The following is a 27,370-nucleotide window of genomic DNA, read 5'->3' on the forward strand; positions in this document are numbered from 1 at the left end:
TTTCTCATTTAGTGCTCTGAATATATCATGCCAGCTCTTTCTGGCCTGCCAGGTTTCTGTGGATAAGTCTGCTGCCAATCTAATATTTTTACCATTGTATGTTACACACTTCTTTTCCTGGGCTGCTTTCAGGATTTTCTCTTTGTCACTAAGACTTGTAAATTTTACTATTAGGTGATGGGGTGTGGGCCTATTCTTGTTTATTTTGAGGGGGCTTCTCTGCACCTCCTGGATTTTGATGCTTGTTCCTTTTGCTATATTAGGGAAATTCTCTCCAAAAATTCTCTCCAATAGACCTTCTGCTCCCCTCTTTCTTTCTTCTTTCTGGAATCCCAATTATTCTAATGTTGTTTCATCTTATGGTGTCGCTTATCTCTCAAATTCTCCCCTTGTGGTCCAGGAGCATTTGGTCCCTCTTTTACTCAGCTTCTTTATTCTCTGTCATTTGGTCTTCTAGATGACTAATTCTTTCTTCTTCCTCATTTATCCTAGCAGTGAGAGCCTCCATTTTTTTTTTATATTCTTTTTTTTTAATTTATTTATTTTTATTTGTTTATTTACAGCATAACAGTGTTCATTGTTTTGGCATCACACCCAGTGCTCCATGCAGTACGTGCCCTCCCTATTACCCACCACCTGGTTCCTCAACCTCCCACCCCCCCACCCCCCCCCACCCCCGCCGCCCCTTCATAACCCTCTGGTTGTTTTTCAGAGTCCATAGTCTCTCATGGTTCATCTCCCCTTCCAGTTTCCCTCAACTCCCTCTCCTCTCCATCTCCCCATGTCCTCCATGTTATTTGTTATGCTCCACAAATAAGTGAGACCATATGATACTTGACTCTCTCTGCTTGACTTATTTCGCTCAGCATAATTTCTTCCAGTCCCGTCCATGTTGCTACAAAAGTTGGGTATTCGTCCTTTCTGATGGAGGCATAATACTCCATTGTGTATATGGACCACATCTTCCTTATCCATTCATCCGTTGAAGGGCATCTTGGTTCTTTCCACAGTTTGGCGACCGTAGCCATTGCTGCAATAAACATTGGGGTACAAATGGCCCTTCTTTTCACTACATCTGTATCTTTGGGGTAAATACCCAGCAGTGCAATTGCAGGGTCATAGGGAAGCTCTATTTTTAATTTCTTCAGGAATCTCCACACTGTTCTCCAAAGTGGCTGCACTAACTTGCATTCCCACCAACAGTGTAAGAGGGTTCCCCTTTCTCCACATCCTCTCCAACACACGTTGTTTCCTGTCTTGCTAATTTTGGCCATTCTAACTGGTGTTAGGTGGTATCTCAATGTTGTTTTAATTTGAATCTCCCTGATGGCTAGTGATGATGAACATTTTTTCATGTGTCTGATAGCCATTTGTATGTCTTCGTTGGAGAAGTGTCTGTTCATATCTTCTGCCCATTTTTTGATATGATTATCTGTTTTGTGTGTGTTGAGTTTGAGAAGTTCTTTATAGATCCTGGATATCAACCTTTTGTCTGTACTGTCATTTGCAAATATCTTCTCCCATTCCGTGGGTTGCCTCTTTGTTTTGTTGACTGTTTCCTTTGCTGTGCAGAAGCTTTTGATCTTGAGGAAGTCCCAAAAGTTCATTTTTGCTTTTGTTTCCTTGGCCTTTGGAGACATATCTTGAAAGAAGTTGCTGTGGCTGATATCGAAGAGGTTACTGCCTATGTTCTCCTCTAGGATTCTGATAGATTCCTGTCTCACGTTGAGGTCTTTTATCCATTTCGAGTTTATCTTTGTGTACAGTGTAAGAGAATGGTCGAGTTTCATTCTTCTACATATCGCTGTCCAGTTTTCCCAGCACCATTTATTGAAGAGACTGTCTTTTTTCCATTGAATATTTTTTCCTGTTTTGTCAAAGATTATTTGACCATAGAGTTGAGGGTCCATATCTGGGCTCTCTACTCTGTTCCACTGGTCTATGTGTCTGTTTTTATGCCAGTACCACGCTGTCTTGGTGATCACAGCTTTGTAGTAAAGCTTGAAATCGGGTAACGTGATGCCGCCAGTTTTGTTTTTGTTTTTCAACATTTCCTTAGCAATTCGGGGTCTCTTCTGGCTCCATACAAATTTTAGGATTATTTGCTCCAGCTCTTTGAAAAATATTGGTGGAATTTTGATCGGAATGGCATTAAAAGTATAGATTGCTCTAGGCAGTATAGACATTTTAACAATGTTTATTCTTCCAATCCAAGAGCATGGAACGGTCTTCCATCTTTTTGTGTCTTCTTCAATTTCTTTCATGAGTGTTCTGTAGTTCCTCGAGTATAGGTCCTTTACCTCTTTGGTTAGGTTTATGCCCAGGTATCTTATGGTTCTTGGTGCTATAGTAAATGGAATCGATTCTCTAATTTCCCTTTCTGTATTTTCATTGTTGGTGTATAAGAAAGCCACTGATTTCTGTACATTGACTTTGTATCCTGCCACATTACTGAATTGCTGTATGAGTTCTAGTAGTTTGGGGGTGGAGTCTTTGGGGTTTTCCATATAAAGAATCATGTCATCTGCGAAGAGAGAGAGTTTGACTTCTTCCTTGCCAATTTGGATACCTTTTATTTCTCTTTGTTGTCTGATTGCTGTTGCTAGGACTTCTAATACTATGTTGAACAAGAGTGGTGAGAGTGGGCATCCTTGTCGTGTTCCTGATCTCAACGGGAAGGCTGCAAGCTTTTTCCCATTGAAGATGATATTTGCTGTGGGTCTTTCATAGATAGATTTTATGAAGTTCAGGAATGTTCCCTCTATCCCTATACTTTGAAGCGTTTTCATCAGGAACGGATGCTGGATTTTGTCAAATGCTTTTTCTGCATCAATTGAGAGGACCATGTGGTTCTTCTCTCTTCTCTTATTGATGTGTTCTATCACACTGATTGATTTGCAAATGTTGAACCAACCTTGCAACCCAGGGATGAATCCCACCTGGTCATGGTGGATAATCTTTTTAATGTGCTGCTGGATCCTGTTTGCTAGGATCTTGTTGAGAATCTTTGCATCCATATTCATCAGTGATATTGGTCTGAAATTCTCTTTTTTGGTAGGGTCTTTGCCTGGTTTGGGGATCAGGGTAATGCTGGCTTCCTAAAAAGAGTCTGGAAGTTTTCCTTCTGCTTCAGTTTTTTGGAACAGCTTCAGGAGAATTGGTGTTATTTCTTCTTTGAAAGTTTGGTAGAATTCCCCAGGGAATCTGTCAGGTCCTGGGCTCTTGTTTTTTGGGAGGTTTTTGATCACTGCTTCAATCTCATTACTAGATATCGGTCTATTCAGGTTGTCAATTTCTTCCTGGTTCAATTTTGGGAGTTTGTAGCTTTCCAGGAATGCATCCATTTCATCTAGGTTGCTTAGCTTATTGGCATATAACTGTTGGTAATAATTTCTGATGATTGTTTCTATTTCCTTGGTGTTAGTTGTGATCTCTCCCTTTTCATTCATAATTTTATTAATTTGGGCTTTCTCTCTTTTCTTTTGGATTAGTGTGGCCAATGGTTTATCGATCTTATTGATTCTTTCAAAAAACCAGCTTCTAGTTTCATTGATACGTTCTACTGTATCTCTCGTTTCTACCTCATTGATCTCTGGAGAGCCTCCATTTTTTATTGCACCTTATTAATAGCTTTTTTTATTTCAACTTGGTTAGATTTTAGTTCTTCTACTTCTCCAGAAAGGGCTTTTATCTCTCCAGAGAGGGTTTCTCTAATATCTTCCATGCCATTTTCGAGCCCGGCTAGAACCTTGAAAATCGTCATTCTGAACTCTAGATCTGACATATTACCAATGTCTGTATTGATTAGGTCCCTAGCCTTCAGTACTGCCTCTTGTTCTTTATTTTTTGGTGAATTTTTCAGCCTTGTCATTTTGTCCAGATAAGAGTATATGAAGAAGCAAGTAAAATACTAAAGTGTGGCAAAGACCCCAGGAAAATGCACTTTAACCAAATCAGAAGAGACCCCAAATCGTGGGGTGGGGAGAAAGGGGATAAAAAGAAGTTCAGAAAAAAAATGAAAACAAATAAAGAAAAATATAAAAAAGAAATATATATATATATATTAGATAAACTAGTTTAAAACGTTAAAAAAGAAAAGGGTAAAAGTTAAAAAAAATTCGCAGAAGAAGAAAAGAAAAATTGAAAAAAAAATTAAATTAACCACAAGACTAAAGAATCATGGGGAGAAAACCATGAGTTCGTGCTTTGCTTTCTCTTCCTCTGGAATTCCACTGCTGTCCTTGTTATTGAATCTGCTCTCCTTGGTAGGTGAACTTGGTCCTGGCTGGATATTTTGTTGATCTTCTGGGGGAGGAGCCTGTTGTAGTGACTCTCAAGTGTCTTTGCCCGAGGCGGAATTGCACCGCCCTTACCAGGGGGCCGGGCTAAGTAATCTGCTCGGGTTCACTTTCGGGAGCTTTTGTTCCCTGAACACTTTCCGTAGAGTTCAGGAGGATGGGAATGAAAATGGCGGCCTCCCAGTCTCCGGCCCGGAGGAGCCAAGAGCCCGGGCCCCACTACTCAGTGCGCCCCCAGAGAACAGCACCCAATCACTCCCGTATCCCCGGCCTCCAGCCGCGCTCTGAGCTCACCCAGCCTGCAACCGGTTCAAGGTAACCCCGAGCTGATAGCTCACTCCTCGGCTTTGTCTCTGTAGCCGGCATCTCCATTCTAATACCTGCAAGCTCTGCAACACTCTGACACCCCCAATCCTTCTGTGACCCTGCGGGACCTGGGGCCACGCTGACCCCACGTGGGCTTCACCCCGGTTTAGCCTCTGGAGCAATGTCCCTCAGTGGAACAGACTTTTTAAAGTCCCGATTTTGTGCTCCGTTGCTCTGCCGCTTTCTGGGAGCCGGCCCCTCCCCCCACGGTCTATCTTCCCGTCGCTTTGGATTCACTTCTCCGCCAGTCCTACCATTCAGAAAGTGGTTGATTTTCTGTTTCTAGAATTGCTGTTCTTCTTCTCTTCAATCTCTCGTTGGATTTGTTGGTGTTTGCAATGTTTAGATAAGCTATCTAGCTGATTTCCTGCTACCTGATATAGTTTCAGCCTGCTACTTCTCCGCCATCTTCACTCCTCTCTGGAATGGGTACTTTTAAGAAGTTGCCTATGTGGGGGTGCCTGGGTGGCTCACTGGGTTAAAGCCTCTGCCTTCCGCTCAGGTCATGATCCCAGGGTCCTGGGATGGAGCCCCGCATCAGGCTCTCTGCTCAGCAGGGAGCCTGCTTCTCCCTTCCTCTCTCTCTCTTTGCCTGCCTCTCTGTCTACTTGTGGTTTCTGTCTGTCAAATAAATAGATAAAATCTTTAAAAAAAAAAAAAAGAAGAAGAAGTTGCCTATGTTGTCCTAACCTGCCGGTCTCCCAGTACAGTCTCCACGAAGTGCCCCCTCAGTGCCCCCTCTGGGGGTCCTGGGAGAGGAGGGAGAGAGGGTGTCTGGAATCAGAGGTGGACAGTTTACATCAGCCTCTGTATTATTTCTAGTAACTTCCACACAACCATGGTGTTCAGACCACACCGCTGGGCTCTCCTGGATGGTCATTTTATATAAAAGTGGTTCCCTTGTGGAAAGTGCCAGATGTTTCCCACCGAAGGATGTCTCACAGTAGGGAATGGACAACTGTTGGAGAAGGAATAAAATGTACACTTGATCACTGCAGTGATAAAAAGTTGTAATAACGGATGGTCACATGCGCAAGGGTCCTGCGGTGAAGGCTCACTGACAAATGGGTAAAATTGCTGTCCGGGCCAGACACAGAAACAGGTCGTTGTTGCAGGCACCTGTTTGCCAACATCCCAGGGAGGGCTAGAGCCTCCCCTCCCCTCCATTTCCTCTCCCCGAGCACCATACCCCCAGCTTTCCCTGTCTGTGTCAAAGAGCAGCTGCCCCGTTCTCCTTAAAACCTCTTCCCTCGCCTCTCAAAGACAGAAAACTAAGCTGGCTCCACATCTAGTGTCGGATAAGATGAACACAGGGCCAGTTCTCTCGCATGCAGAGTTTCATTCCATATCTTATCAGATTCTTTTGGGGCTTTGTCACCTTGACGGCTTCACGGATTCACTTTCTCATGCTACAGGCAGTCACTGACCATATATAAACATTTGGGCAAAGTTTATATAATGCTCTTAATCTTGAGACTTAATCTCAGGCTTCTGCTGCTCTCCCCACTCTGAGCAGATTACGGCTTCGGTTTTCCAGACTGAACACTGGCATTCTGTATTGGAACGACCAGCCAGACTCCTGGAAATCAAAGGGTATCTATGGGGTTCTCTCTCCCTGTTATTTTAGCCTCAGCCCATCTAACCAGGGTGGAAGAGCAGGTAAGGGGACCCGGTGGCCAGAGAACCCCAAACAGGTAGACCCCAAAGGAAGCACCTAATACAGTTCCTAACTCTTAAAGCAGGGATTAATACATGTAAAATTTGTTTACAAGAAATAAGACTTTTTTACATTTTTAGGAAAAGAGAGACATTTGAATTTGATTTGCATTCATAGTCAGGAAATGTGGCAGGCGGTGTCCTCACCATTGATGTTGGGAAACTCAAGCTGCAGAGGAATGCAAGAAGATTTGAGGAGTTTGGGGCTTCCCCACTGTCTGAGTCTTGATTGTTTTTGTTGTTGTTGTTGTTTTTTATAACGTCCTGTATTCTTTTTTTTTTTTAAGATTTTATTTATTTATTTGACAGACAGAGATCACAAGTAGGCAGAGAGGCAGGCAGAGAGAGAGGGGGAAGCAGGGTCCCTGCTGAGCAGAGAGCCCGATGTGGGGCTCAATCCCAGGACCCTGGGATTATGACCTGAGCTGAAGGCAGAGGCTTTAACCCACTGAGCCACCCAGGCACCACCAATGTCCTGTACTCTTATTCAAAGTTTCTTCATTCCGAAGTGTTGAAATTTGCAACTGATTCTTACCCACATTTTTAATTGTGAAAATATGCAACATTCTTAATTGTGAAAATACTCTTTATGACATATCAAATAAGCTCAGAAAAATACAACATATGGGTGACATTTTATGTTCCAATTTCTTTCTTATTGAAAAATGTAAATATTTAAGGTCACTAATTGTAATAGGTCTTGTATTTTTGTCTCCATTCAGAATAACTTCCTTGAAACACATTTTATACAACAAAACTCATCAGGTCATTTGTTCTTATTTATTACTCTTTTTATTGTTTCAGCAAATTTATATGCTGCAAAATTGTAGCATATAAATTTCTTTCCTTTTTGGTAAGTAATGTAAATTTATCCACTTAAACCTGGGAGCTTCATCAAATTTTTTTTAATTTCATGTGTCTTTTATTCAATTTATTTAAAAAAACAAATAAGAAAAAAACAGTTCACCCATTTTTCCCTTCCCCCCCAACCCGTCTGCCTCTGACAACCATCATATCTATGAGCTTAGTTTTATATATATAGATTGGCAATAGATAGATTTCTATTTTAGGTTCCACATATAAGAGAAGTCACACAGTATCTGTCCTGCCATCTGAGTCTTGATCAATCTTATCAAAATCCACAGTTTACCAAAACCTGGAAATGACTCAAATGTCTATCAAGAGTAGGACGGATAGGGGCGCCTGGGTGGCTCAGTGGGTTAAGCCGCTGCCTTCAGCCCAGGTCATGATCTCAGGTCCTGGGATTGAGTCCCGCATCGGGCTCTCTGCTCAGCAGGGAGCCTGCTTCCCTCTCTCTCTCTCTCTGCCTGCCTCTCTATATCCCTGTGATCTCTCTCTGTCAAATAAGTAAATAAAATCTTAAAAAAAAAAAAAGAGTAGGACGGATAGATAATGGTCTTTCATTCAATATAATATGAAACAAGATAAATGAGATGAATTGAAAATGAACTTCGTAGAACTGCATGTAGAAAGATGAGTCATAGAGCAGTGTGGGATTAAGGAAGCCAGACACACGAGCTCATAAAGGCATGCTGTATGATTCCATTTCTATAAAGTACAAAAGTAGGCAAGAGTAATCTGTTGTGTTAGAAATCAGAAGAATGGTTTCTATTGGGTGGGGTAGAGATCGGGGGGAGACACCAGGGGGATGTTGGGGACATCGTTAGTGTTCTGTTTGTTGACCTGGTCATAACATGGGCATATCCGTTTTGCAGTAATTCATTAAACATAATACTTACAATTTGTGATTATCTTATGTGTGATGGTCTTGAAAGAAATCCAAATCTTGGGGCATCTGGGTGGTTCAGTCAGTTAAGTGTCAGCTCTTGGTTTTGACTCAAGTCACAATCTCGTGAGTTATGGGATTGAGCTGCTCATCAGGCGCCCTGCTCAGCAGGGAGTCTGATTGAAGGTTCTCTTCCTCTGGCTCTCCCTCTTCTCTCTCTCTCTCTCTCTTCTAAATAAATCTTTAAAAGGAAGGGAGGGAGGGAGAAAAGAAATCCAAATCTTGACTTGGGCCCTGCTTATCCATCAGAAATTGAGCTTGCCATAGCTAGGTAGGTCCTCAGAGTCACTGCCTAACATACTAGGTCCATTTCTAGAGTCAAGGGAACTGTGTCAAAAATCTGATTAGAACATTGGAGCAGTAGGGACAGATGAGGCAGGACATGGTAGGGACTGCTCTCACTTAGGGGATCTCCAGGTTTGGGGAGCAAGTCACACAAGATGGTAGAGCTGAGATCCCTGGCATTCAGAATTGTTCTGGGCTGGAGTGGGCTGGAGTATGCAGATGGTGGGCACACAGTGGGTCTGCCAGTGGGTAGACAGTGGGGAGTGGTGTGTTGGGAGCTCAGATCTGTTACTTCTTACTTCCCTGAACCACACTGCCTCCCCTCCTATGGTTGACCCTTTCCACTGTGGGTAGTGGGATCAGCACACACTGTGGGACCATGGCCCTGATTTTCCATCCAGGAAAAGTAGCTCTTATTTCCTTGAAAAGCAAGCTGTGAGGCATAAATTTCCCTTTTTCAACTCTTGACCTCTGTAGAAAAGACTTGGCTTAATGGAAGAGGGTGATGAAGGGAAGCTTTTGGAAAGGAGGGCCTGGGCAGGATCAGCATGATGCAGCATGAAATGGGGAAGTAGGAGGATTTTATGGAGATCATACCACAGTGGGACATAGCACTGTGGGAACGTATATTTGAATAAGATATGGGAGGACCACAAAGTTGGGGGTGGGGAGGTCTCTGAGGATTTAGAAGCAAGGCAGCTGATCACCGGCCAGGTGCTGACTTCCTACAAATCTGCTCTTCAGTCCGGAGTCTTGCATGTTTAAACCACAATCACGCCCAGGTAGCTGGTGAGGACTGAAGCCAAGATAATTGTCCTGAACTGAGGTATGGGGCTGACTTTTTCCTAATTGAAGTCCAAATATTTGGAGCAATTTGCCCCCATAACCATCACTGAAAGCAGGCTGTGGGCAAGGAGGCCTTTGATCAAGATCTCACTTGCAGTGGGGGCTGGGTAGCCAGGGGGAGGCTTAAAGAAACAAAAAACAAATTTATCCCTAGCCTAGTATTCACCAGCCCTAAACATTGGTCAGTGGACAAGCAGGTGGTATGCTTGGTTCTGGAAGAAAGCACAATACGTGACCCCGGTTAACATCCAGCATAGCTCCCTCCGGAGTTAGCAGTCACGATCATCTTTCTCCGTGAAGGTTTACCTAGCCCACTGCGTTTGACCTGCTGGGGGCTAAGATGCAGCATGAGTTGAGAAATCACTGCTGAAACACAGGAACACCACCACTAGATCTAATTCCCTGGCACGGGGATTTCAAGGCACCAGAAAGTGCATGGTGGTTATTAACCAGATTCCAAGACAGCGCAGGAAATCCCCTGCAGAAATGGGGTTTTGGTTTTGTTTTGTTTTGTTTTGTTTTGTTTTTTAGCTCATAAAATACTTCCTAAAAGCATTCTTATAGGAAAACTCTGTTCAAGAGAGTTTCTTTGAGCCTGGGCCAGCACACCAGGAAGCACGAGCAATGATAATGCCTGCTTTTCCCGCCCCCACCCTGCTCTCCCCATCTAGCCATTTCTTTTGCAAAACTTGTACAGCCCGGATTTGGTAGAGCTGTCCAGACAGCATCTCACCTTGCCTAAAAATTGTGATTTACAGCATGTTGATCTCAAGCATTTTGAGGCAATGCCCAAAAGAGCAGGGAAGTCTCAATAAAAGGATATTCTAGAACTTCTTTAGCCATGGGGCCAAATCCCATCCCTAAGCCAGGATGAGGTCATCAGATCTCCAAGACAAAGAAGACTTCCAGGGCTGTATAGACCTAATGAAGTCAGATTTGTGGGAGCAAAGTTTCTGAGAGCCCCAGACATATATAGGACTGGCAGCTGAGGTGAATTCTCTGAGCTCCGGCTCTCCTGACTCTATGCCTGCTCAAGGCCTGGCATGCTGTTCCCTCAGGTCTGGGTCCATTGCTGTTGTCTCCATTCTCCACTCCCCCCGCCCCCCCCCCCAAGGAGGAGGGATCATTGCACTGTCCATCACAGTCTGCAAATCAAGATTATTCTCAGATGTTCTCAGATTCACTGCATTTCTCTCTCCCATTGGCATGGGACTGACAATTCACTAACCCTCTCTGGGCTTCAAGATCCTCACCTCTTCAGGGGTGAGGGGAGGTAATAGTCTGTTCCACTCATGGGGCTATCAGGAGGGCTGAATGGAAGCGAACAATGAGGACACTTAGCACAGTCTGGCACGTAGTAAATGTTCCAGACACCGTAAGCATGATTACACCCCTGGTGATCCTTTAGCAATTTGATTTAAATTGAATGACCTAAGGGATTAGATGGCTCAAGTAGTTTAGAGACTGCAACCTGGAGAGGAGGAGGCGTTTGGAAGGATTCCTGGAAGAGCAACTAGAAGGTTCCCAGAGAACAACATCCTGGCTTCCTCACAGGAGCCCAATAGAGGAGAGGACTTGATGGTGTCTTGTTGCCCCAAGTCTCTGTTGTCACTAAGATTTCTATTTCCAAGTAGGTCTCAGAAGGGGTGGTAGCAGGTAGAGAAGGCCTTCTCGAAACTGTCCATGAGGCGGTGTCTACCTGGGACATGGGGAACCAGATGTGGCCAAGAGGGATGGGCAAAGGTGGTCTCTTCAGGGCTCATCAAACAACACCCAGCCGTTTCAGATGTCTCAAGAAGAGCAGCCTTGCCTCTGGATGGTCTTCCCTTGAGTTATAAAAATAGGATTTAAAAGAAAATATATGCCATGTGTTTCCAAGAATTTATACTTAGTTCATCAAATCTGTTGTTTTCTGAGAGTTTTTTGAAGTCCAACAAGACTAATGAGTCTTTTTCAAATGTCTTTTAAAAATGTTTTCTTCTCAAAAGGACACTTGAGGCTTTGAAATTGGTTCCAAGGGTAAAAATAATAGTATTAGTAATAAATTGTTCAAAACTCTCAACCCCCGCAGGTTGAAAATTTACTTAATGCTCCAAAACCAGGGACTTGAATTATTACTGGGGTTTGTCATTGGTTGAAAAAGGAGAAAGAAAGCACATGGAGGTTCACCGGAGTTCACTGTGTGGTTCACAGTTATGCCCAGAGCCCAGCAAATTTCTTGCTCAGCCTACGTTTTCAGAGGAACACAGCCCTTCCCCCCCCCCACACTTGGCATCCATGAGACCAGGTTGAATTCATACTGAGGCTACTTACAGAGTCTGTGGACTTATTTTTGGCTGTTGGATCAAAGCCCTCCCAGAATGGTTTTCTTATAGGGCATGCAATCTGTGTCGCATAAAATGGGTGATATATGGTTAAGTGACCAAAGGGTGGAAAGAGGACAATTTTTCTTGGGGGTCTGCAAGCTGGAGCGACTGCCCCGCGGCTGCCCTTGAACATTGTCATCTGATGACCTCTGGTGGTAGAATTTTTCCTAGCATGTGTGCACGGGTGCGCCTGAGCCAAGCCATTCAACCATGTTACATTTTCCTACATTCCTTTCCTCCTGTTTTGTCATTCACATTAAGCAAGGAGCAAGGATCAGTTGCAAACACCCAGAGTAAAGTAGTGCATGTGCCTGGCCAGCCTGTTGCTTTACAAAAGTTGCCCGGTGCGTTCTTTTTCAGCAAACGTCTGATACATTTCCTGTAGAAAGAGAAAGGAGCCAAAATGAAGGAAAGTGTGGCATCCACCGTTGTTTTCATTTTGCTACTTTTTCTCAACACCGGTCTTCTGAATGGTAAGTAAGGAACTGTCCTGCTCTCTCTAATTCCCTGGGGTGTTTTTCGAGAGGATGGGGAGTCCAGCTAGCCCTGCAGTTACAAGCAATGAAAATGTCACTTGCTGCTGTTAAATTATTTGCAATATTTTTGGCATTAAAATCAATGCAGAAATTAATGCAAAAGAATGAAGGCAATGAATGTAAAAGCGTGTCTCTGTGCTCTGCCTTATATCCTCACTCCGGGAGTTCAGGGAAGCAGCTTGTATGAACGACAAGACCAGACTCTGGGTCCAGCTTCTGTCAGCTACTACTGGCTATGTGACCTTGAGCCAATCACCTAATCTCTCTGGGTTTCCACATTTTCAAAGTGAGGACAAAGATGTTCCCTCCACCTCCAATGAAGTGATGTATGTGGAAAATCTTTGAAGAACAGTAAAGAGATAAAAGGGATCGTTGTTTTATGATGGGAAACATATAGCTAACTCTATTATCCGTGCTAATGGGAGAGATGAAGTTCACAACTAGAGCGTGCATGCTGGCATATGTACATTTCTGTGCGCCCACCTCTGTGTATTTTTGGGTATATAATCCTATGTGTACTAACTTTTCCATGTGTATCTGATTGCAAATGCTTCCCTGTGTATACCAGTGTGAGAATCCATCTGTGAGTGTATCCCTGTGCACCAGTATATTTCCATGTATTTTCCAAATGGGCTTCCTAGTATGCAGCTGCATATATGTGGGGGCGGGGGCTGTCTGTGTGTTTGTGAGGTGGGCTCTAATGTGGACATACATATGGACCTGTGGGTACGGTATCTAGTGGTTGTCCTTCTGTCAGTGTGCGTTTTATAAGAATAGTGAGACAGTCCATTCATTTTCACTCTCCCTGCTAAAGTGCGTGAAAGGAACATTTAATTAATTGTAATTTCACAACTGTGCTCTCTTCTCCTGAATGTCCTAGAGGTACTATGAATAACCAGTGAAATGTGAGATAAGCTTCCAGAGAGAAAAAGGACGGCAGAGATCAGCATAATCCATAGGGAAACTTGAAGTACTCAAATAATCAACAGTTGCCTTAATTGGCTTCTGCGGATGCTCATTATTGAGCCATAGGGTTTGGGGTTTTTAAAAAAAGAAAAAAAAAATGTTCTGCCCCACTTGCTCATCCCCAGCCACAAAAACAAACAAAAATAAAAAAAAACAAAAAAACAACAAAAAAAAACCCCACACACACAACAAACAAATCACTTCAACCTATGAGATTATCCTAAAGAAATTTTCCCTGGAGCATAAACAATGTTACAGATTTTGGCCAACCCAACCCCAGGCTGGCTGGCATGGAGTTTTAAGATTTCTTATAATCCTTTGATGGTTTTCAGGGTAGCTGGGAGCTAGAGGGTAGCTTAGCTCCCACTGACAAGATGCTGTCCTCAGCCCCAGCCTGTGCACTGGGTCATACCATTCCATGAACTTCTTCTTTCTGGCCAGTTTTGCCTGGGGTCCCCTCTTCCCATGCATGTTCTCCTCCAGACTTGATCTTTCTGATCCGGTGCGCAGAGAGAACTTGTGGCCTAGGAGCCAGTGGTCGGGGACAGGGGGGACAAGTATAAGAGAAAACGGAGAAAAACCCCTGCTCTGAATTGCTGAGACTGACACCTTTCAAAAACTCTCCTCTCTGCTGCTGATCTTCTTGAACGGAACAGTCAGGCATCCAGTTCGACCAAGAAGAAGATCGCCTGGGGTTAGTTATGTGGATGGGCCCAGTGGGGCTGCTGCCTAGTGGGAGGCACAAGGCAAAGGCCCAGGGCCACCCTCTTCCTCTTTGGACCTGACAGACAAGGAAGGGGGTCAAGGCAGTTGACCAAGAGCTTTGGGGATTAAGCAACTGAAAAACCCCGTTCTCTTGACATTGTATTTTCCACATCACCTTCTAGCTTCCAACTGGGGTCAGGTATGGCTCTTGGATAATAATGGTCGCTGGTAACCAGGAGAGCAGCGAGTCACGGCACCGCCTCCTACCATGCCTCCCACCCCGAAAAGAGTCTTAGAACTGCAAGGAAGCCCTTTGCCGCCTCACCACAAAAAGACCGAAGAGAGACGGGGGGAAATAAAGACAAAAGGGACTAAAACACGAGAATCAGAAATGGGGGCAGGAGAATGAGGAGACAGACGAGACTGGGTCAGAGATCAAAGCCAAATGGAGTCAAGGGAAAGTGAAGGGAAACGGGAAGGAAAAGAGAAGATGGGGCGGGGGGGAAGCAGCCAAAGGAGTGTCAGAGATGCAGAGAAGAAAACAGAAGGTCCTGGATTGAGTTAATTGTGTGGGAATGGCAGAAGGATGGAGAAGTGCTAGAGAGCAGTGTGTCAGCAAAGTGTCCCAGGATGCTGTGCCTGCGGCAGAATGCTTTTCGTGGTCACCCTTCCACTATAGGAAGATGTCAACTGCATAGACTCTGGGTTCATGGAGGGCCACATACCCTTCAGTCCACACGTATCCAGCTCACCCTTGATGTTCATCCTGTTGGAATTTTACAGTTAGTCACCGGTCCTGTTTAGTGGCCATCTCTGCCTCACAGGACACACACACACACGGACACACATACATGCACACATATACACACGCAGCTCTCGCACGCTCTCTCTCTCTCTCTCTCTCTCTCTCTCTCAGTCCTGCCAACATCAGGGCAGCCCACAGAAGAATGCTGCTGGTATATCTGAGCCCCCCACCCCTAGTCCTCCTCACCCCAAACTTCATCACTTCATCACTGACCTGGTCCCATCACTCTGCTTCTGTCACCAGTAGGAGGATCTGTTGAATGCACCTTATTCTCAAATGATTTCTGGCTCCTTTTAGGACAATCACCTCCTGGAAAACCTGTGATCTCTAAATGTCGTTCTCCTGAAAAGGAAACATTCACCTGCTGGTGGAAACCTGGGAAAGATGGAGGACTTCCCACTAATTACACGCTGACGTACCACAAGGAAGGGTAAGAAGTTTACTTCTCTCCTATCAACCCCCACATGACTGCTCTCAATCTGGGGGCCCAAAGTTAGTTACCACACTTCCCTGGATTGGTACGAGTAAGGCTCCTACCACCCAGGAAAGAACTCCACTGCCTGTGTCTAAAGTCTCTGGTTAATGTCCTTGAGGAGCTCTCTCCATGAGTATAAGGTCATCCAACACCCCAGCAATACAACACAGCATTATTCCTAGTGTCTGTCCCAAGCTCAGGTTGTAGCCCAAGGTCACATATGGATCTTTCCTAAAGGCTAGTCATTTGTGGATGTAAATCTTGGGCCGTTTTTTACTTGCACAGTCTCAGAGGATTATCGTGTAATCCGTAACCACCACGGTACATTAGGTTTTCAGACTTGTTCCGTGACCAAGAAAGTAAAGAGCCCTATAAGCGAAGGGAGATAAGGATTTTTCCTTAGCATTTGCTGAGCCAGGATCTCTGATCTTCCAGAGGGCATATGTGGACCTAGGGTGGCGGCAGGGGCTAAGCAAGGGTATCTCTGGGCGGGATTTTGCTTTATTCACAATGAAACCATCCTGGAAAGCCCAGGAGGGCTGTATGCTTCCCCAAAGAAAAAAACACTGGTTGCAAGAGCTGGCCCACATCCCAAAGATAGCACTTGGTTGTACGCAACACTGTCGTCCCTTGTGGGACCCAGAGAGGTATCGTGTAAATTGAGTTCAGGGACTCAAACTGTCAACAAGACAAAGTAAGCCTTCACACCTCATGCTGTGTCTTGCGTTGAAGTCCTGAAGTCTACATGGGGGCAGCCTAAGGAGGCCTCCTGGTCCTGAAACAGCCCTTTCTTAGTCATGTTACTCTGTTGTTGACTTGAGGCCGTCTGAAATAGACCGACAAAAATGTTTACCCTCTTTCATCTTCTTTAAGTGAAATGTAATTCAACACATGTGCGTGGTAAATGCCGCATTGTGCACTGCCCCCCCCCCGCCCCGGTGTATGTACAGGGGAGGGTCACGTTTCCTGACCTGACCAGTGGCCATTCCCTGGGCAGGGCGGGACCGTGGCCATTGAGAGCTCAAGCACTTATTGGCAGGGGGCATATAGCACAAAGCCCGCAAAAACCTATGGAAGGGAGATGTCAATGAGTAGCAGAGTTGTTGAGGATCTAACATAACCCTTCTTCCATCTCCAGCACCCTCTCCCCTGTCACCCTCAGCTGACATGGGCCGGACACAGACGTTTGGGGAGCTGTTCCTCAGCTCTGGTTCTTGCATTTCAAATGTCTGATCCCCAAAAGCCAGTGTTACTGATCTACTCAGAAAGAGACTAAACTCTGTTGACTGCTTCCTTATTTGCTGCTAATGCACTACTCATTGCAGAGAAACAACCACACATGAATGTCCAGACTACATAACCAGTGGCCCCAATTCCTGTTACTTCAACAAGAAGCACACCTCCATATGGACGATGTACATCATCACAATAAATGCCACAAACCAGATGGGAAGCAGTTCCTCAGATCCACGTTATGTGGACGTGACTTACATAGGTAAGGCGAAAGGTGACGATGGGTAAGGAATGGGTTACACTTTACGGATTTACCTGTGGTGGGACTCAGCTTGAGTCTTCTTGGCTTTTGGAGAAAAGAAAGAAAGGAGAAAATTTTCAATATCTTTCTCAACTGGTTTTTCAAACCCATTTTTATCAAGTCATTCATGGGAGTAGGACTGGGACTTGGGATCCTTATGTTTCTGTGCCTTCCCTTGAGCCTTCTTCTCATCCTCTTGTATCCAGAAGGAATGTTCTATTTATGCATCCCTTATCATTCCTTCCCTCCAGCCCTCCTGCCACAGCTAATGTCCCCTTCTCCCTGACTTTCTCTTTCCCCATGGAACACAGAGCTCCTGCAAGGAGTAGAGCTCCTAGAAGGCGTTCATTTGCTTCAGCACCCACAGGGATTGTGCCAACCCATTTGCCCCAAATTCAGTCTTCAATATACAGGTGCTTCTTAGTAACTTCTTAGTAACTGGAGCCATTATTTTAAAAATAATTTGGGGAGTAAATACTACTACTTGAACAGCAGTTTGAAGGCCAAGATTGCAAGTACAATGTTTGGAGACGTCATTAACAAAGTCAACCCAAACGCTGCTTCTGGCTTTGCACAATCAACCGTGAGCTGCAGGGTAATTAGACATCACCGCTGTGGCCTGGACAGTGGGGCAGGGCTGACAAAGGGAATCTTGGAACAAGAGATGGCTTGGCCAGGCTAGGGTTCAGCCCTCTTCTTGCATCATAATCTAGGGAGTAGCTAATTAGGTTCATGGTTACCCAAGTCTTCCGGATTTACCTAACACAACTCAGTAAGGAAAATCAGATTAGGATTCTCAAGTGTTCACTTGCATATCATCCCAATGGCATGTTATCAGTGGTTTATCCTTAAAAACTGGAAAAGCTTCCAACGCCAACCAGTACACACTTGAATATTTTCTCTTGCAGCAAATCACTAGAATGAGCCTGAGGGTGGAAACTGAATTTGAGCTTAGTTTAAGAAACTCAGAAAGGCAACTCCAGTGGCAAGTAGGAATAAAATAAATTCTGGTCATAGAAATTACTTGAGATTCAAAGTTTTTAAGATGCTAAATGCCAAGTAATTCCTTTGTCTCAGGCTCTCTCTTGTGGATTTAACATAAGAGGGCAAAACAGCAAAGGCAAAAGAAGTTCTGGAAGGAGCCATTGCTACAATGAAAGTAGTCACTCACACACTCACACACGCACACATGCACACATGCATGCACAAAAACAGAATCACTAAAGAGTAGTGCATTTAAAAAGTGAAATTGATGAGGGCACCAATTTCACATGAACTCTGGGAAACAACTTCTCTGGTGAAAAAGTGCTGGGCCCTATTTCCAAAAAAATCGGAGAGTTTATGGAACTCTCATATGACCCTACAGCTCAAAGTGTTGGTGACAAGCCATAGAATTCATTTAATAATCAGTTCTGGGCGCCTGGGTGGCTCAGTCAAGTTGAATGTCGGACTCTTGATTTCAGCTAGGTCATGATCTCAGGGTTGTGAGATCGAGCTCCATGTCAGGCTCTGAGCTGGGTGTGGCACCAGCTTATTTTTTAAATCATTATTAACCACAGTACCTTCTCAATCAGCCAGGGATAACCAGAATGTTCAGAATGACAATATTGGCAGATAATCTCTCAGAAATAGATTTTGTTATTGTTCTTGTTGCTACTGCTTTTGAATTACATTTAGCAATGTTGAAGATGGTTGAAAGCAGTGATTCTCAACTCGGGGCTGTGTTGTCTTCCCCAGGATATTTAGCAATGACAGGAAACCTCTCCAATGATTGCAACCTAGTGGGGCAGGCTCGGGGTATTGCTGACATTTAATGGGTAGAGGCCAGAAACACTGCAAGGCACACTAGAGAGCTCAGGACAGCATCCCACCCACTGACCCCAACGTGCCAATGGATAAGTGTCTGGTCCAAAATGCATAGTGCCAAGGTTGAGAAACTTTGCTCTAAAGTATTTAGCCTAAACATTTTGCTGGCAGTTTTGTACCCGTAGTTTTTGATCAAAGGCATTTCTCAGGTTGGTTTAGTAAGTACATATAAAATGATTTTTCGTAGGTATTTACTTAGTGACATATAAGCATTGGGATTAGTGGCAGAGTTTCTGAAGTCCACTTTTCTAGGCAACTGTAGGTTATAATGCCCAATACACTACAATCACACTCACATCACCCCTGGCATGGAGACTTATTTGAGGAGGTAATAAATGAAGCAAGAAAATACTACTGACCAGCAGAACTGAAATTAGGGCAAGACAAGCTGGTACCCAAGGCACTCTTCAGGGGATAGTCACACAGCTGTACTTACAGGAACCTGAAAGTAAGTGTCTCCTTATTTCTGTGTATGTGTGTGGCATAATACACATAACATAAAATTCACCATCTTAGCCATTTTAAGATGTGTGATCCGGTGGTATTAGTTCATTCACACATTATGCACCCTTCACTATCTAGTTCCAGAACATGTTCGTCACTCCAGATGGTAGCTGCACACTGATTAACCAGTTACTCTGGAATCCCTGCTTTATCCCAGCCCCAGAACAACCACTAGTCTGCTTTCTGTCTCTAAAGGTTTGCCTATTCTGCATACTCCAAGTATATGGAATCATAGAGTATGGGGCCTTTTGTGTCTGGCTTCTTTCACTTCGCATAATGTTCTCAAGATTCTTCTATGTTCTAGCATGTATCAGTACTTCCTTCCCTCTAATGATTGAATCATGTCCCATGATATGGATATTATTTATCCATTCATCCACTGGTGGACATTTGGGGACAAGTGGCCACAAGAGGTTCCCACCTCTTGGCTACTGTAAATAGTGTACTATGAGCAACCAGGTACAAGTTTTTGTTTGAACACCTGCTTTCAGTTCTTTTGGGTAGAGACATTAGAGTGAAATTGATGGGTGACATGGTAATAGCACATTTAACTTTCTAAGGAATATCCAGACTTTTTTCTACAGTGGCTGTACCACTTTACATTCCCATCAGCAACATACGAGGGTTCCACTTTCTCCAGTGTTCCCACCAACACTTAGTATTTTTTGCTTTTTGAATTCTAGCCATCCTAGCATGTATGAGACGGTATCTCATTGTAGTTTTGACTTTCGTTTCTCAATGACTTTTGAGCCTCTTTCCTGTCCTTGTTGGTCATGTGTGCTTTCTTAAATTTTGCATTGTACTTGCTTCAACCTAACCCCAGTTCTGCTGACCAGCACCTGATACCAAATGCCAAGAGTCTCATAACCACTGTGGAGTGAAACAGTAGAGAGAGCCCCCTCTAAGACATGTCATTCTGTGTTCAGATACCACTTTTACTAAATATGGAGTTTCTTTCCTGTCTACAGTTGAACCAGACCCTCCTGTGAACCTAACTTTGGAATTAAAACAACCAGAAGACAAAAAAACATACCTGTGGATGAAATGGTACCCACCCACCCTGGTTGATGTTAGATCTGGTTGGCTCACACTCCAGTATGAAATTCGGTTAAAACCCGAGAAAGCAACTGAGTGGGAGGTGAGTCAACTAGAAGGTTTTAGAAAGAACCTGGTCCTTGGCAAAGGTGAAGCCCTCACGTTGAGAGTAGGTCTATGTTCCTCCTAATTTTTGGGTAACCCTATTGCCCTCTCAATGCTGATGTGACCCACCCTGGCATGGATGGTCCTCCTCCCCTCCACTGGAATTAATGAAGGTCATCTCCATACTCTCCCAGGGCTAGCTAGCTCCTTGCACTGAACAGCGTCCTTCACCCGATCTCCAACCCACGTCCTTCAGGATATCTTAGTTTAAGATACTTGTGAGTGTACTTACGTGGCACTAAGTAGGAGGAAAAAGTCTCAGTGTAACCAGTCCATGATCAATGGCATTTTTATTCACTTGCTAATACTTCAATGTAAAGAAGAAATAATACAGTAAATTATAGGCATTATAATAGTCTACTCTTAAATATTTTATAGTATTATAATACTATATAATATTTTAGTCTGTGTCTCTTTTATTTTATTTTCTTATTTTTTATTATTATGTTCAATTAGCCAGCATATAGTACATCATTAGTTTTTGATGTAGTCTCCAACGGTTCATTAGTTGCACTATAACACCCAGTGTTCATCACAACACGTGCCTCCTTAATCACCCATTTACCCCATCTGCCCATCGCGCCCTTCCATAGCCCTCAGTTTGTTTCCCAGAATCCAGAGTCTCTCATGGTTTGTCTCCTTCTCTGATTTCTTCCAATTCAGTTTTTCCTCCCTTTCCCTGTATATTCTCTTTTAAAATGGAACATTTGAGGGATATCTGGCTGGCTCAAGCAGTGAAGTGTGTGACTCTTAATCTCAGGGTTGTGAGTTCTAGCCCCACACTGAGTATGGAACCTACTTAAAATCTAAAAAGAAAAAAAAAGGAACATTTGGTTTCACTCATATGTGGAATTTAAAAACAAAACAAATGAATGAAGAACAAAGAGATAAACAAAAAAACAGACTCTCAAATACAGAGAACAAACTGGTGGTTGCCAGAGGGCAGGTGGATGGGAGGATGGATGAAATAGGTGAAGGGGGTTAAGAGTACACTTATTGTGATGAACACTGAGTTATGTATAGAATTGTTGAACCACTATATTGAACACCTGAAACTAATGTAACACCTCTATGTTAATTATGCTTCAATTTAAAAAAAGATACTCTCAAACCCATTAGTGATGATAGCAATATAAAATTTTTAAAAAGGGAACATTTCCAAACATAGCCAAAATAATAAGACTACACAAAGAAAATTAATTAAAGTTCCTTAAAAACATTTAATAGCCAGTCCCTATTTTAATTCCCCCAATTACTTCCAGAAATACCTTTAACAGCTATTTTGTCCAAACCAGAATCCACTCCAAGACCACACGTGGCTGGTTGTTCTGTCGCTTCCATCTCAACATACTCGGGAAAGTAGGTCATTTGTCCTATAGAATGGCCCACCTTCTGCATTTGTCTGATGAGTTCTCTGTGAGGTCATTTGGCTAATTTCTCTGGCCCTGTATTTCCTGTAACCAGACAATTAGATCTAGAAATTCGATCAGCTTCAGGTTGAACAATTTTTAGCAGGAATACTTCAGAGGTGATTGTAGGTGCCTCATGCCGAGAGATGGAAATCATCTGGTTAACCCACCAGAAATGATGCTAAGGCTGACTCTGGGATCTGAGAGATGACAACTTCATCCCTTAATTGTTTTGCTTGTATGCTATTGTTTCAACAAACTTGAAGGCCCCATTCTCTTTCACCTAGGGGCTTTAGCTAATTGGTAATATTGAATCAATAGAGTCATTAGGGTTGACAAAATAGCCACTTTTCAATTGTATTCGCTGGTTGTCTTCCATAAAGTAGAATTTAGAAGTGGGTAGAGGATAGGGAACAGAATATTTGACTCTATGTCAATAGAGTTCCCCATGAAGAGGTAGAAAACCCATTAATTTTTGTGTGAGCCATGTGAAGAGGAAAAGATGAGCTAGAAGTGTGGAATGGTAAGACGAACAGAGATTTATCTACAAAATTGAATCTGCTGGCCTCGGTTCTCCAATAGTTTATTATCTAGGGGAATGACTTCTATCTTCCTTTTTTGTCCCTAGACTCATTTTGCTGGACAGCAGACTCAGTTTAAGATTCTCAGCTTATACCCAGGACAGAAATACCTTGTCCAGGTTCGCTGCAAGCCAGACCATGGATTCTGGAGTGAGTGGAGCCCAGAGAGCTCTATCCAGATACCTAATGGTGAGTGTCTTGGCTCCCTTTTGCATATTCTCCAAAATATTCTAAAACAAAATAAATTCAGTAAGTTTGCATGTAGTAACTACTAACAGAAAAACTATTTTAAGCCTTGGCCAGAAGAATAAAGAGAGGTGGGTTTATCATCTCTCCATCTAGTACCAAGATAACTGGAAATGTAGCACTGCTCCCTGGGTCACTGTCAGTGAGGACCTATTTCTAAGATAAGACTACAAACATGGGTTTGGCATGTCTCAAAGGGTTTGATGGTCAGTCATTCTTCCCTCTCCATTTGCTCAAGGTCACCATCTAGTTGTCCCAAAACTTATAAGGTGGTATGCCATTTCAAAGGCATGAACCAATTTTCAGTCCATGATGTCAATTACATCTTGACCCTTGTATGAAGGTACAGTATGAAAGAGACACCCAATTCTAAGTGCCATTAAACATGATGGCTTGTGCTCCACAAGAGAATGATTCATCTTGCATTTCTAAAATACATTATGGTTTATAAAGTCTTGACCTTGCTTGCCCTTTCCAACCTTCTCAGGTCTTCAGAGAGAATAGGATTAGCATTAGGAATCAAAAATGAGGAAAATGAAGCTCAGTGAAGTTAGAGATCTTACCCAGAACCACATGGCAAAGCCTAGTTCTTCTACCAACTCGTCCGGCCAAAGCACAAAGCTTTCATTGGCTTGGCATTGAAACAGCCCTGAATTGTGGGTCATAAGATTCATATGTGCATCCAGTTCAGCCTTGGATCTTATTAATTAAATAAAAGCACAATGTCTACAGGCAGAAGGTCCAGGTTCAAATCCCAACAGTAGTTTATAGTTTACATGTTCGTGGGGAAATCGCTCTTTGAGCCTCCATGTCCTGATCTTTATATACCAGGCAGTGTATATAAAGAGTTTAGCACCCCTGATGTCTTTAGCAAGAACTTAATACATGACGGCCTTTATTATTATTACCGCAATGGACCATGTGACCTTGAATTTCCTCTTAAAGGATCAAATAAAATAATATGTAAAAGGATTTTGAAGTTAGTAGAGTACTGTAAAAATATATGCAACATACTAAGATTTAATAATAAAAATTAAATGTGTCACTGATGCTACTCTCTTTGGATTGCTATTCAAATCAAAAGAGGTATAGGGAAGCGGGGGGAACTGTTTTGTTCATAACTTCTGCTTATTCATTGTGTTTTTTTGTTTTTAATGGTGGTTTGATGTGATCAAAGGTTTCTGACTGTTTGCTTTTTAGATGTCTCCATGAAAGATACCATTGTGTGGATCTTTGTGGCCGTTCTCTCTGCAGTCATCTGTCTGATTATGGTCGCAGCCGTGGCTCTGAAAGGCCATAGGTACTTCACTGTCTGTCAACCCTCCTCCCAATCATGGCTATCAGGAATTGCAGCAAAAAGGATAATGCAAAGATGTTGGAAACCTACAGATATGTCAAGCACACTTCCTTTGAGTCATTCATTACAGTGTGTTTGCCCATAGAAAATCTTTTATCAGTGTTAGCAAAAGGAACAGGATGGACTCCTTTGAAACTGGTGCTCTTTCCAGCAAACTGAGACTCCCAGTGGTGCATCAGTTAAATCCCATTAAGAGCAGCTCCAATCAAGAGAAGCAAGTAGTCCCAATAATCTACTCATTTCGGCATCAGCCTCCTCTAGGAGCCAGAACTAATTACGATGTCAGCCCCTAAAATTATTAATTGTCTTTGCCATTGATCTTTAGTCTCATGGAGCTCCAGAAATCTAACTCCTGTCCACCATAGCCCATGTAACAAGTAGTTAAAGAATATTGATCTTTCAAAAATTACAAAGTGAGAAAGTGAGTCATCTAATTCTTTTTCACAAATTATTTTATAGCATGATCACCTGCATCCTTCCACCAGTTCCTGGGCCAAAAATAAAGGGATTTGATACTCATCTGCTGGAGGTAAGTAGCAGAGGTGGAGAAGGTAGCATGACTCACTGCTTTGTAATCACGACCTGGACACTTGCGCACACAACTGCCAGCCTGGCAGGCTCAGTCCCTGCCCAGCTTACCTTGCTCCTTGGCACACGTGTTTGCAGAAAGATGGCTGGAGGTGTGAGGGTCCTTACCTTCAGACGCTAGACGTCAGAGGGCAAGGAGAGAAAGCCAAGAAAACATGAAAACACATAGTAATACTTGCAAGGTAAGTATTACTTATGAACAGAACAGGTCTGTTCATAAGCACAGAAATAAACATTTTGTGCAAATAACCAATTTAGAAAGAGGGTGAATATTTTGATTAATATGAAACAGGGACCCACCACCACCTCCTTTGTCATACTTCTATTAAAGTTTTCACTTGAGCGTTCTTTGCGCAATTGCAGTATCCTATTGTAATTGTTGCTCACTGTGAGGACTCAGTAGAGACTGGATCAGTCCAGGGGGCTGCTGTTTGCCCACTTAGGCTGATTCAAGAGGGATTTAAATTCAACTGTTTTGAATGAAAAGAGGGGTTAGGACATTTTATGTTTCTGTCCAGATGGAAATAAAAGGTTTCAGTTTGACTTCAGCTTAACAATGCTGTATCTAAAAGAAATGGCCTGCACATTACCTCCCTTGACCCAGCCATTGTGAAGCTAACAACACAGCAAGAATGTGAAAAGTGAGTCCCAGGGAATTTGGCTTGACTACACTCAGTTTCATTGCAAGTATTGGAGCTGGGATTAGAACCCCAGAACTTGGGCTCCTGGTCCAGTGCTCTTACCCTACTACCCGTCTCTAGTACTGACCTTCATAGAGCCAGCACGAACATCTTAACTAAGTAAATTAAATACTGTCTAGCTCAAAATTTGATCCTGTAGCCACAAAGACCTAATAATAAAATAACTACTGTTTGTGTCACACACACACACACAAGTTTTCATATTTTTTTTTTTAGGTTTTATTTGACAGACAGAGATCACAAGTAGGCAGAGAGGCAGGCAGAGAGAGAGGGGGAAGCAGGCTCCCTGCAGAGCAGAGAACCTGATGCAGGGCTCGATACCAGGACCCTGATACCATGACCAGAGCCAAAGGCAGAGGCTTAACCCTCTGAGCCACCCAGGCGCCCCAAGTTTTCATATTCTTAATCACATTTACCTCTCATCTTCAAAAGAACTCTCACAGATGGGTACTGTTATTCCCATTTTACAGATGGAGAAAGTAAGGACCATAGAGAAGCCCATCCAAAGTCAGTACCCTTTAAAAAGTGACAGAGTCAAGATTTGGGTACCAGTACCTGGCCAAAGTCAAGGGATCAGGAAGAAAAGTGGAAAACAAGAGGCAAGGAGGAAGGGAGAAGGAGGAGAACAAAAAGGAGGAGAGGAAGGAAACTGGGACAGCAGGGAGAGAGGGGGAAGTAAGAGAAGGGATAGGAAATGGAGCATAAGGAAAGGAAAGAGTAGGGTAGGAGGAGAAGGGAGGAGTAAGGAAGAAGTAGGAAGAGGAAGAGTTGAGAAAGAAGGAAGAGACAAGAATCTGCTGACCACTGCCAGACTCCAGAAGGTGATGGAGTTGGTTAGGAGACCAGCAACCAGATCTCAGGGCCAGCAGGTCCCAAAACACCAAATGCAGGCATGAGCACTGTAGTTTTTGATGTTTCACAAACTTCATATTTGATAGGTATATGTTTATTATTTGTGCATATACTACCAGCCCATTAAACTCATAATCATGACTGCTTAGGACACTAAGTCACAATCATGAATTGACTGAAAGAAAAATATGGGATGTGTAGTAGTCGGGGAGGTGGTTATAGATAGCCTCGTACCAACATGTCTGACATTTGGGAAACTCTGGGAGACCATTAGCACATCCCACACACCCTTTGTCAAGACTGCGGGCTTGGCTGTGATGCAAATGTGGAATGGTAGGAAGCTAACAGCAGTCTCTCCTTTTACTAGAAGGGCAAGTCTGAAGAACTGCTGAGTGCCCTGGGGTGCCAAGACTTCCCTCCCACTTCCGACTGTGAGGACTTGCTGGTGGAGTTTTTGGAAGTGGATGACAGCGAGGACCAGCAGCTGATGCCGGCCCATTCAAAAGAACAGCCGGGGCAAAATAAGAAGCCCACATCCCTGGATCCAGACAGTGACTCTGGCCGAGGCAGCTGTGACAGCCCTTCCCTTTTGTCTAAAAAGTGTGAGGAAGCCCGGGCAAATCCCTCCACATTTAACACTCCTGAGGGCATCGAGAAGCCAGAGAATCCCCAAACAAAGGTTACCCACACTCGGGACGCCCAGAGCGCACGCTTAGAAGGCAAAATCCCCTATTTCCCTGCTGACGGCTCCAAATCTTCAACATGGCCTTTACCACAACCCCCCAGCCAGCACAGCCCCAGATCTTCTTACCACAACATCGCTGACGTGTGTAAGCTGGCCCTGGGCGTGAAGGGGATGTCGGCCATCTTGTTGGACAAAACAGACACACATGCTTTAAGATCTTCAAAAACCACCAAGACTGGAGGGGAGGAAAAGGCGGCTGAGCAGAAGGAAGTGGAAAGCTTCCATACCAAGACTGACCAAGGCACAGCATGGCTGTTGCCCCAGGAGAAAACCCCTTTTATCTCTGTGAAACCCTTGGATTATGTGGAGATTCACAAGGTTAACAAAGACGGAGCACTATCACTGCTCCCAAAACAGAAAGAGAACAGCCACCAGACAGAGAAGCCCAGTACTTGTGAAGGCAGTAAGGAGTATGCCAAGGTGTCCAGGGTGATGGATAACAACATCCTAGTGTTAGTGCAGGATCCGCGAGCTCAGAACCTGGCTACGTTTGAAGAACCAGCCAAGGAGGCTCCACCATCTCTTCAGCAGAATCCAGCCAGAGAAGAACTGGCCTCCTTCTCCTCGGCCCCAAGCAGCTGTGGACTCCAGCTGGGTGGGTTGGATTACCTGGATC

General features: G+C 43.7%; 1 protein-coding gene across 3 annotated transcripts in view; it reads left to right on the top strand.

The window, feature by feature from the left end:
- The window catches only part of PRLR (prolactin receptor), a 198,630-nt gene that overhangs the window by 164,091 nt on the left and 7,169 nt on the right, over positions 1–27,370 (top strand). For all 3 annotated transcript variants that reach the window (XM_045999508.1, XM_045999509.1, XM_045999507.1), the window contains 8 exons: positions 12,045–12,157; positions 14,994–15,126; positions 16,497–16,666; positions 20,044–20,213; positions 22,313–22,454; positions 23,712–23,811; positions 24,328–24,397; positions 26,377–27,349. In XM_045999508.1, coding sequence (XP_045855464.1) covers positions 12,088–12,157; positions 14,994–15,126; positions 16,497–16,666; positions 20,044–20,213; positions 22,313–22,454; positions 23,712–23,811; positions 24,328–24,397; positions 26,377–27,349 — 1,828 coding nt within the window. In that variant the 5' untranslated portion in view covers positions 12,045–12,087. The remainder of the gene's footprint in view (positions 1–12,044; positions 12,158–14,993; positions 15,127–16,496; positions 16,667–20,043; positions 20,214–22,312; positions 22,455–23,711; positions 23,812–24,327; positions 24,398–26,376; positions 27,350–27,370) is intronic.

Source organism: Meles meles, chromosome 3 (genome assembly GCF_922984935.1).
Source record: "Meles meles chromosome 3, mMelMel3.1 paternal haplotype, whole genome shotgun sequence".
Lineage (NCBI taxonomy): Eukaryota > Metazoa > Chordata > Mammalia > Carnivora > Mustelidae > Meles > Meles meles.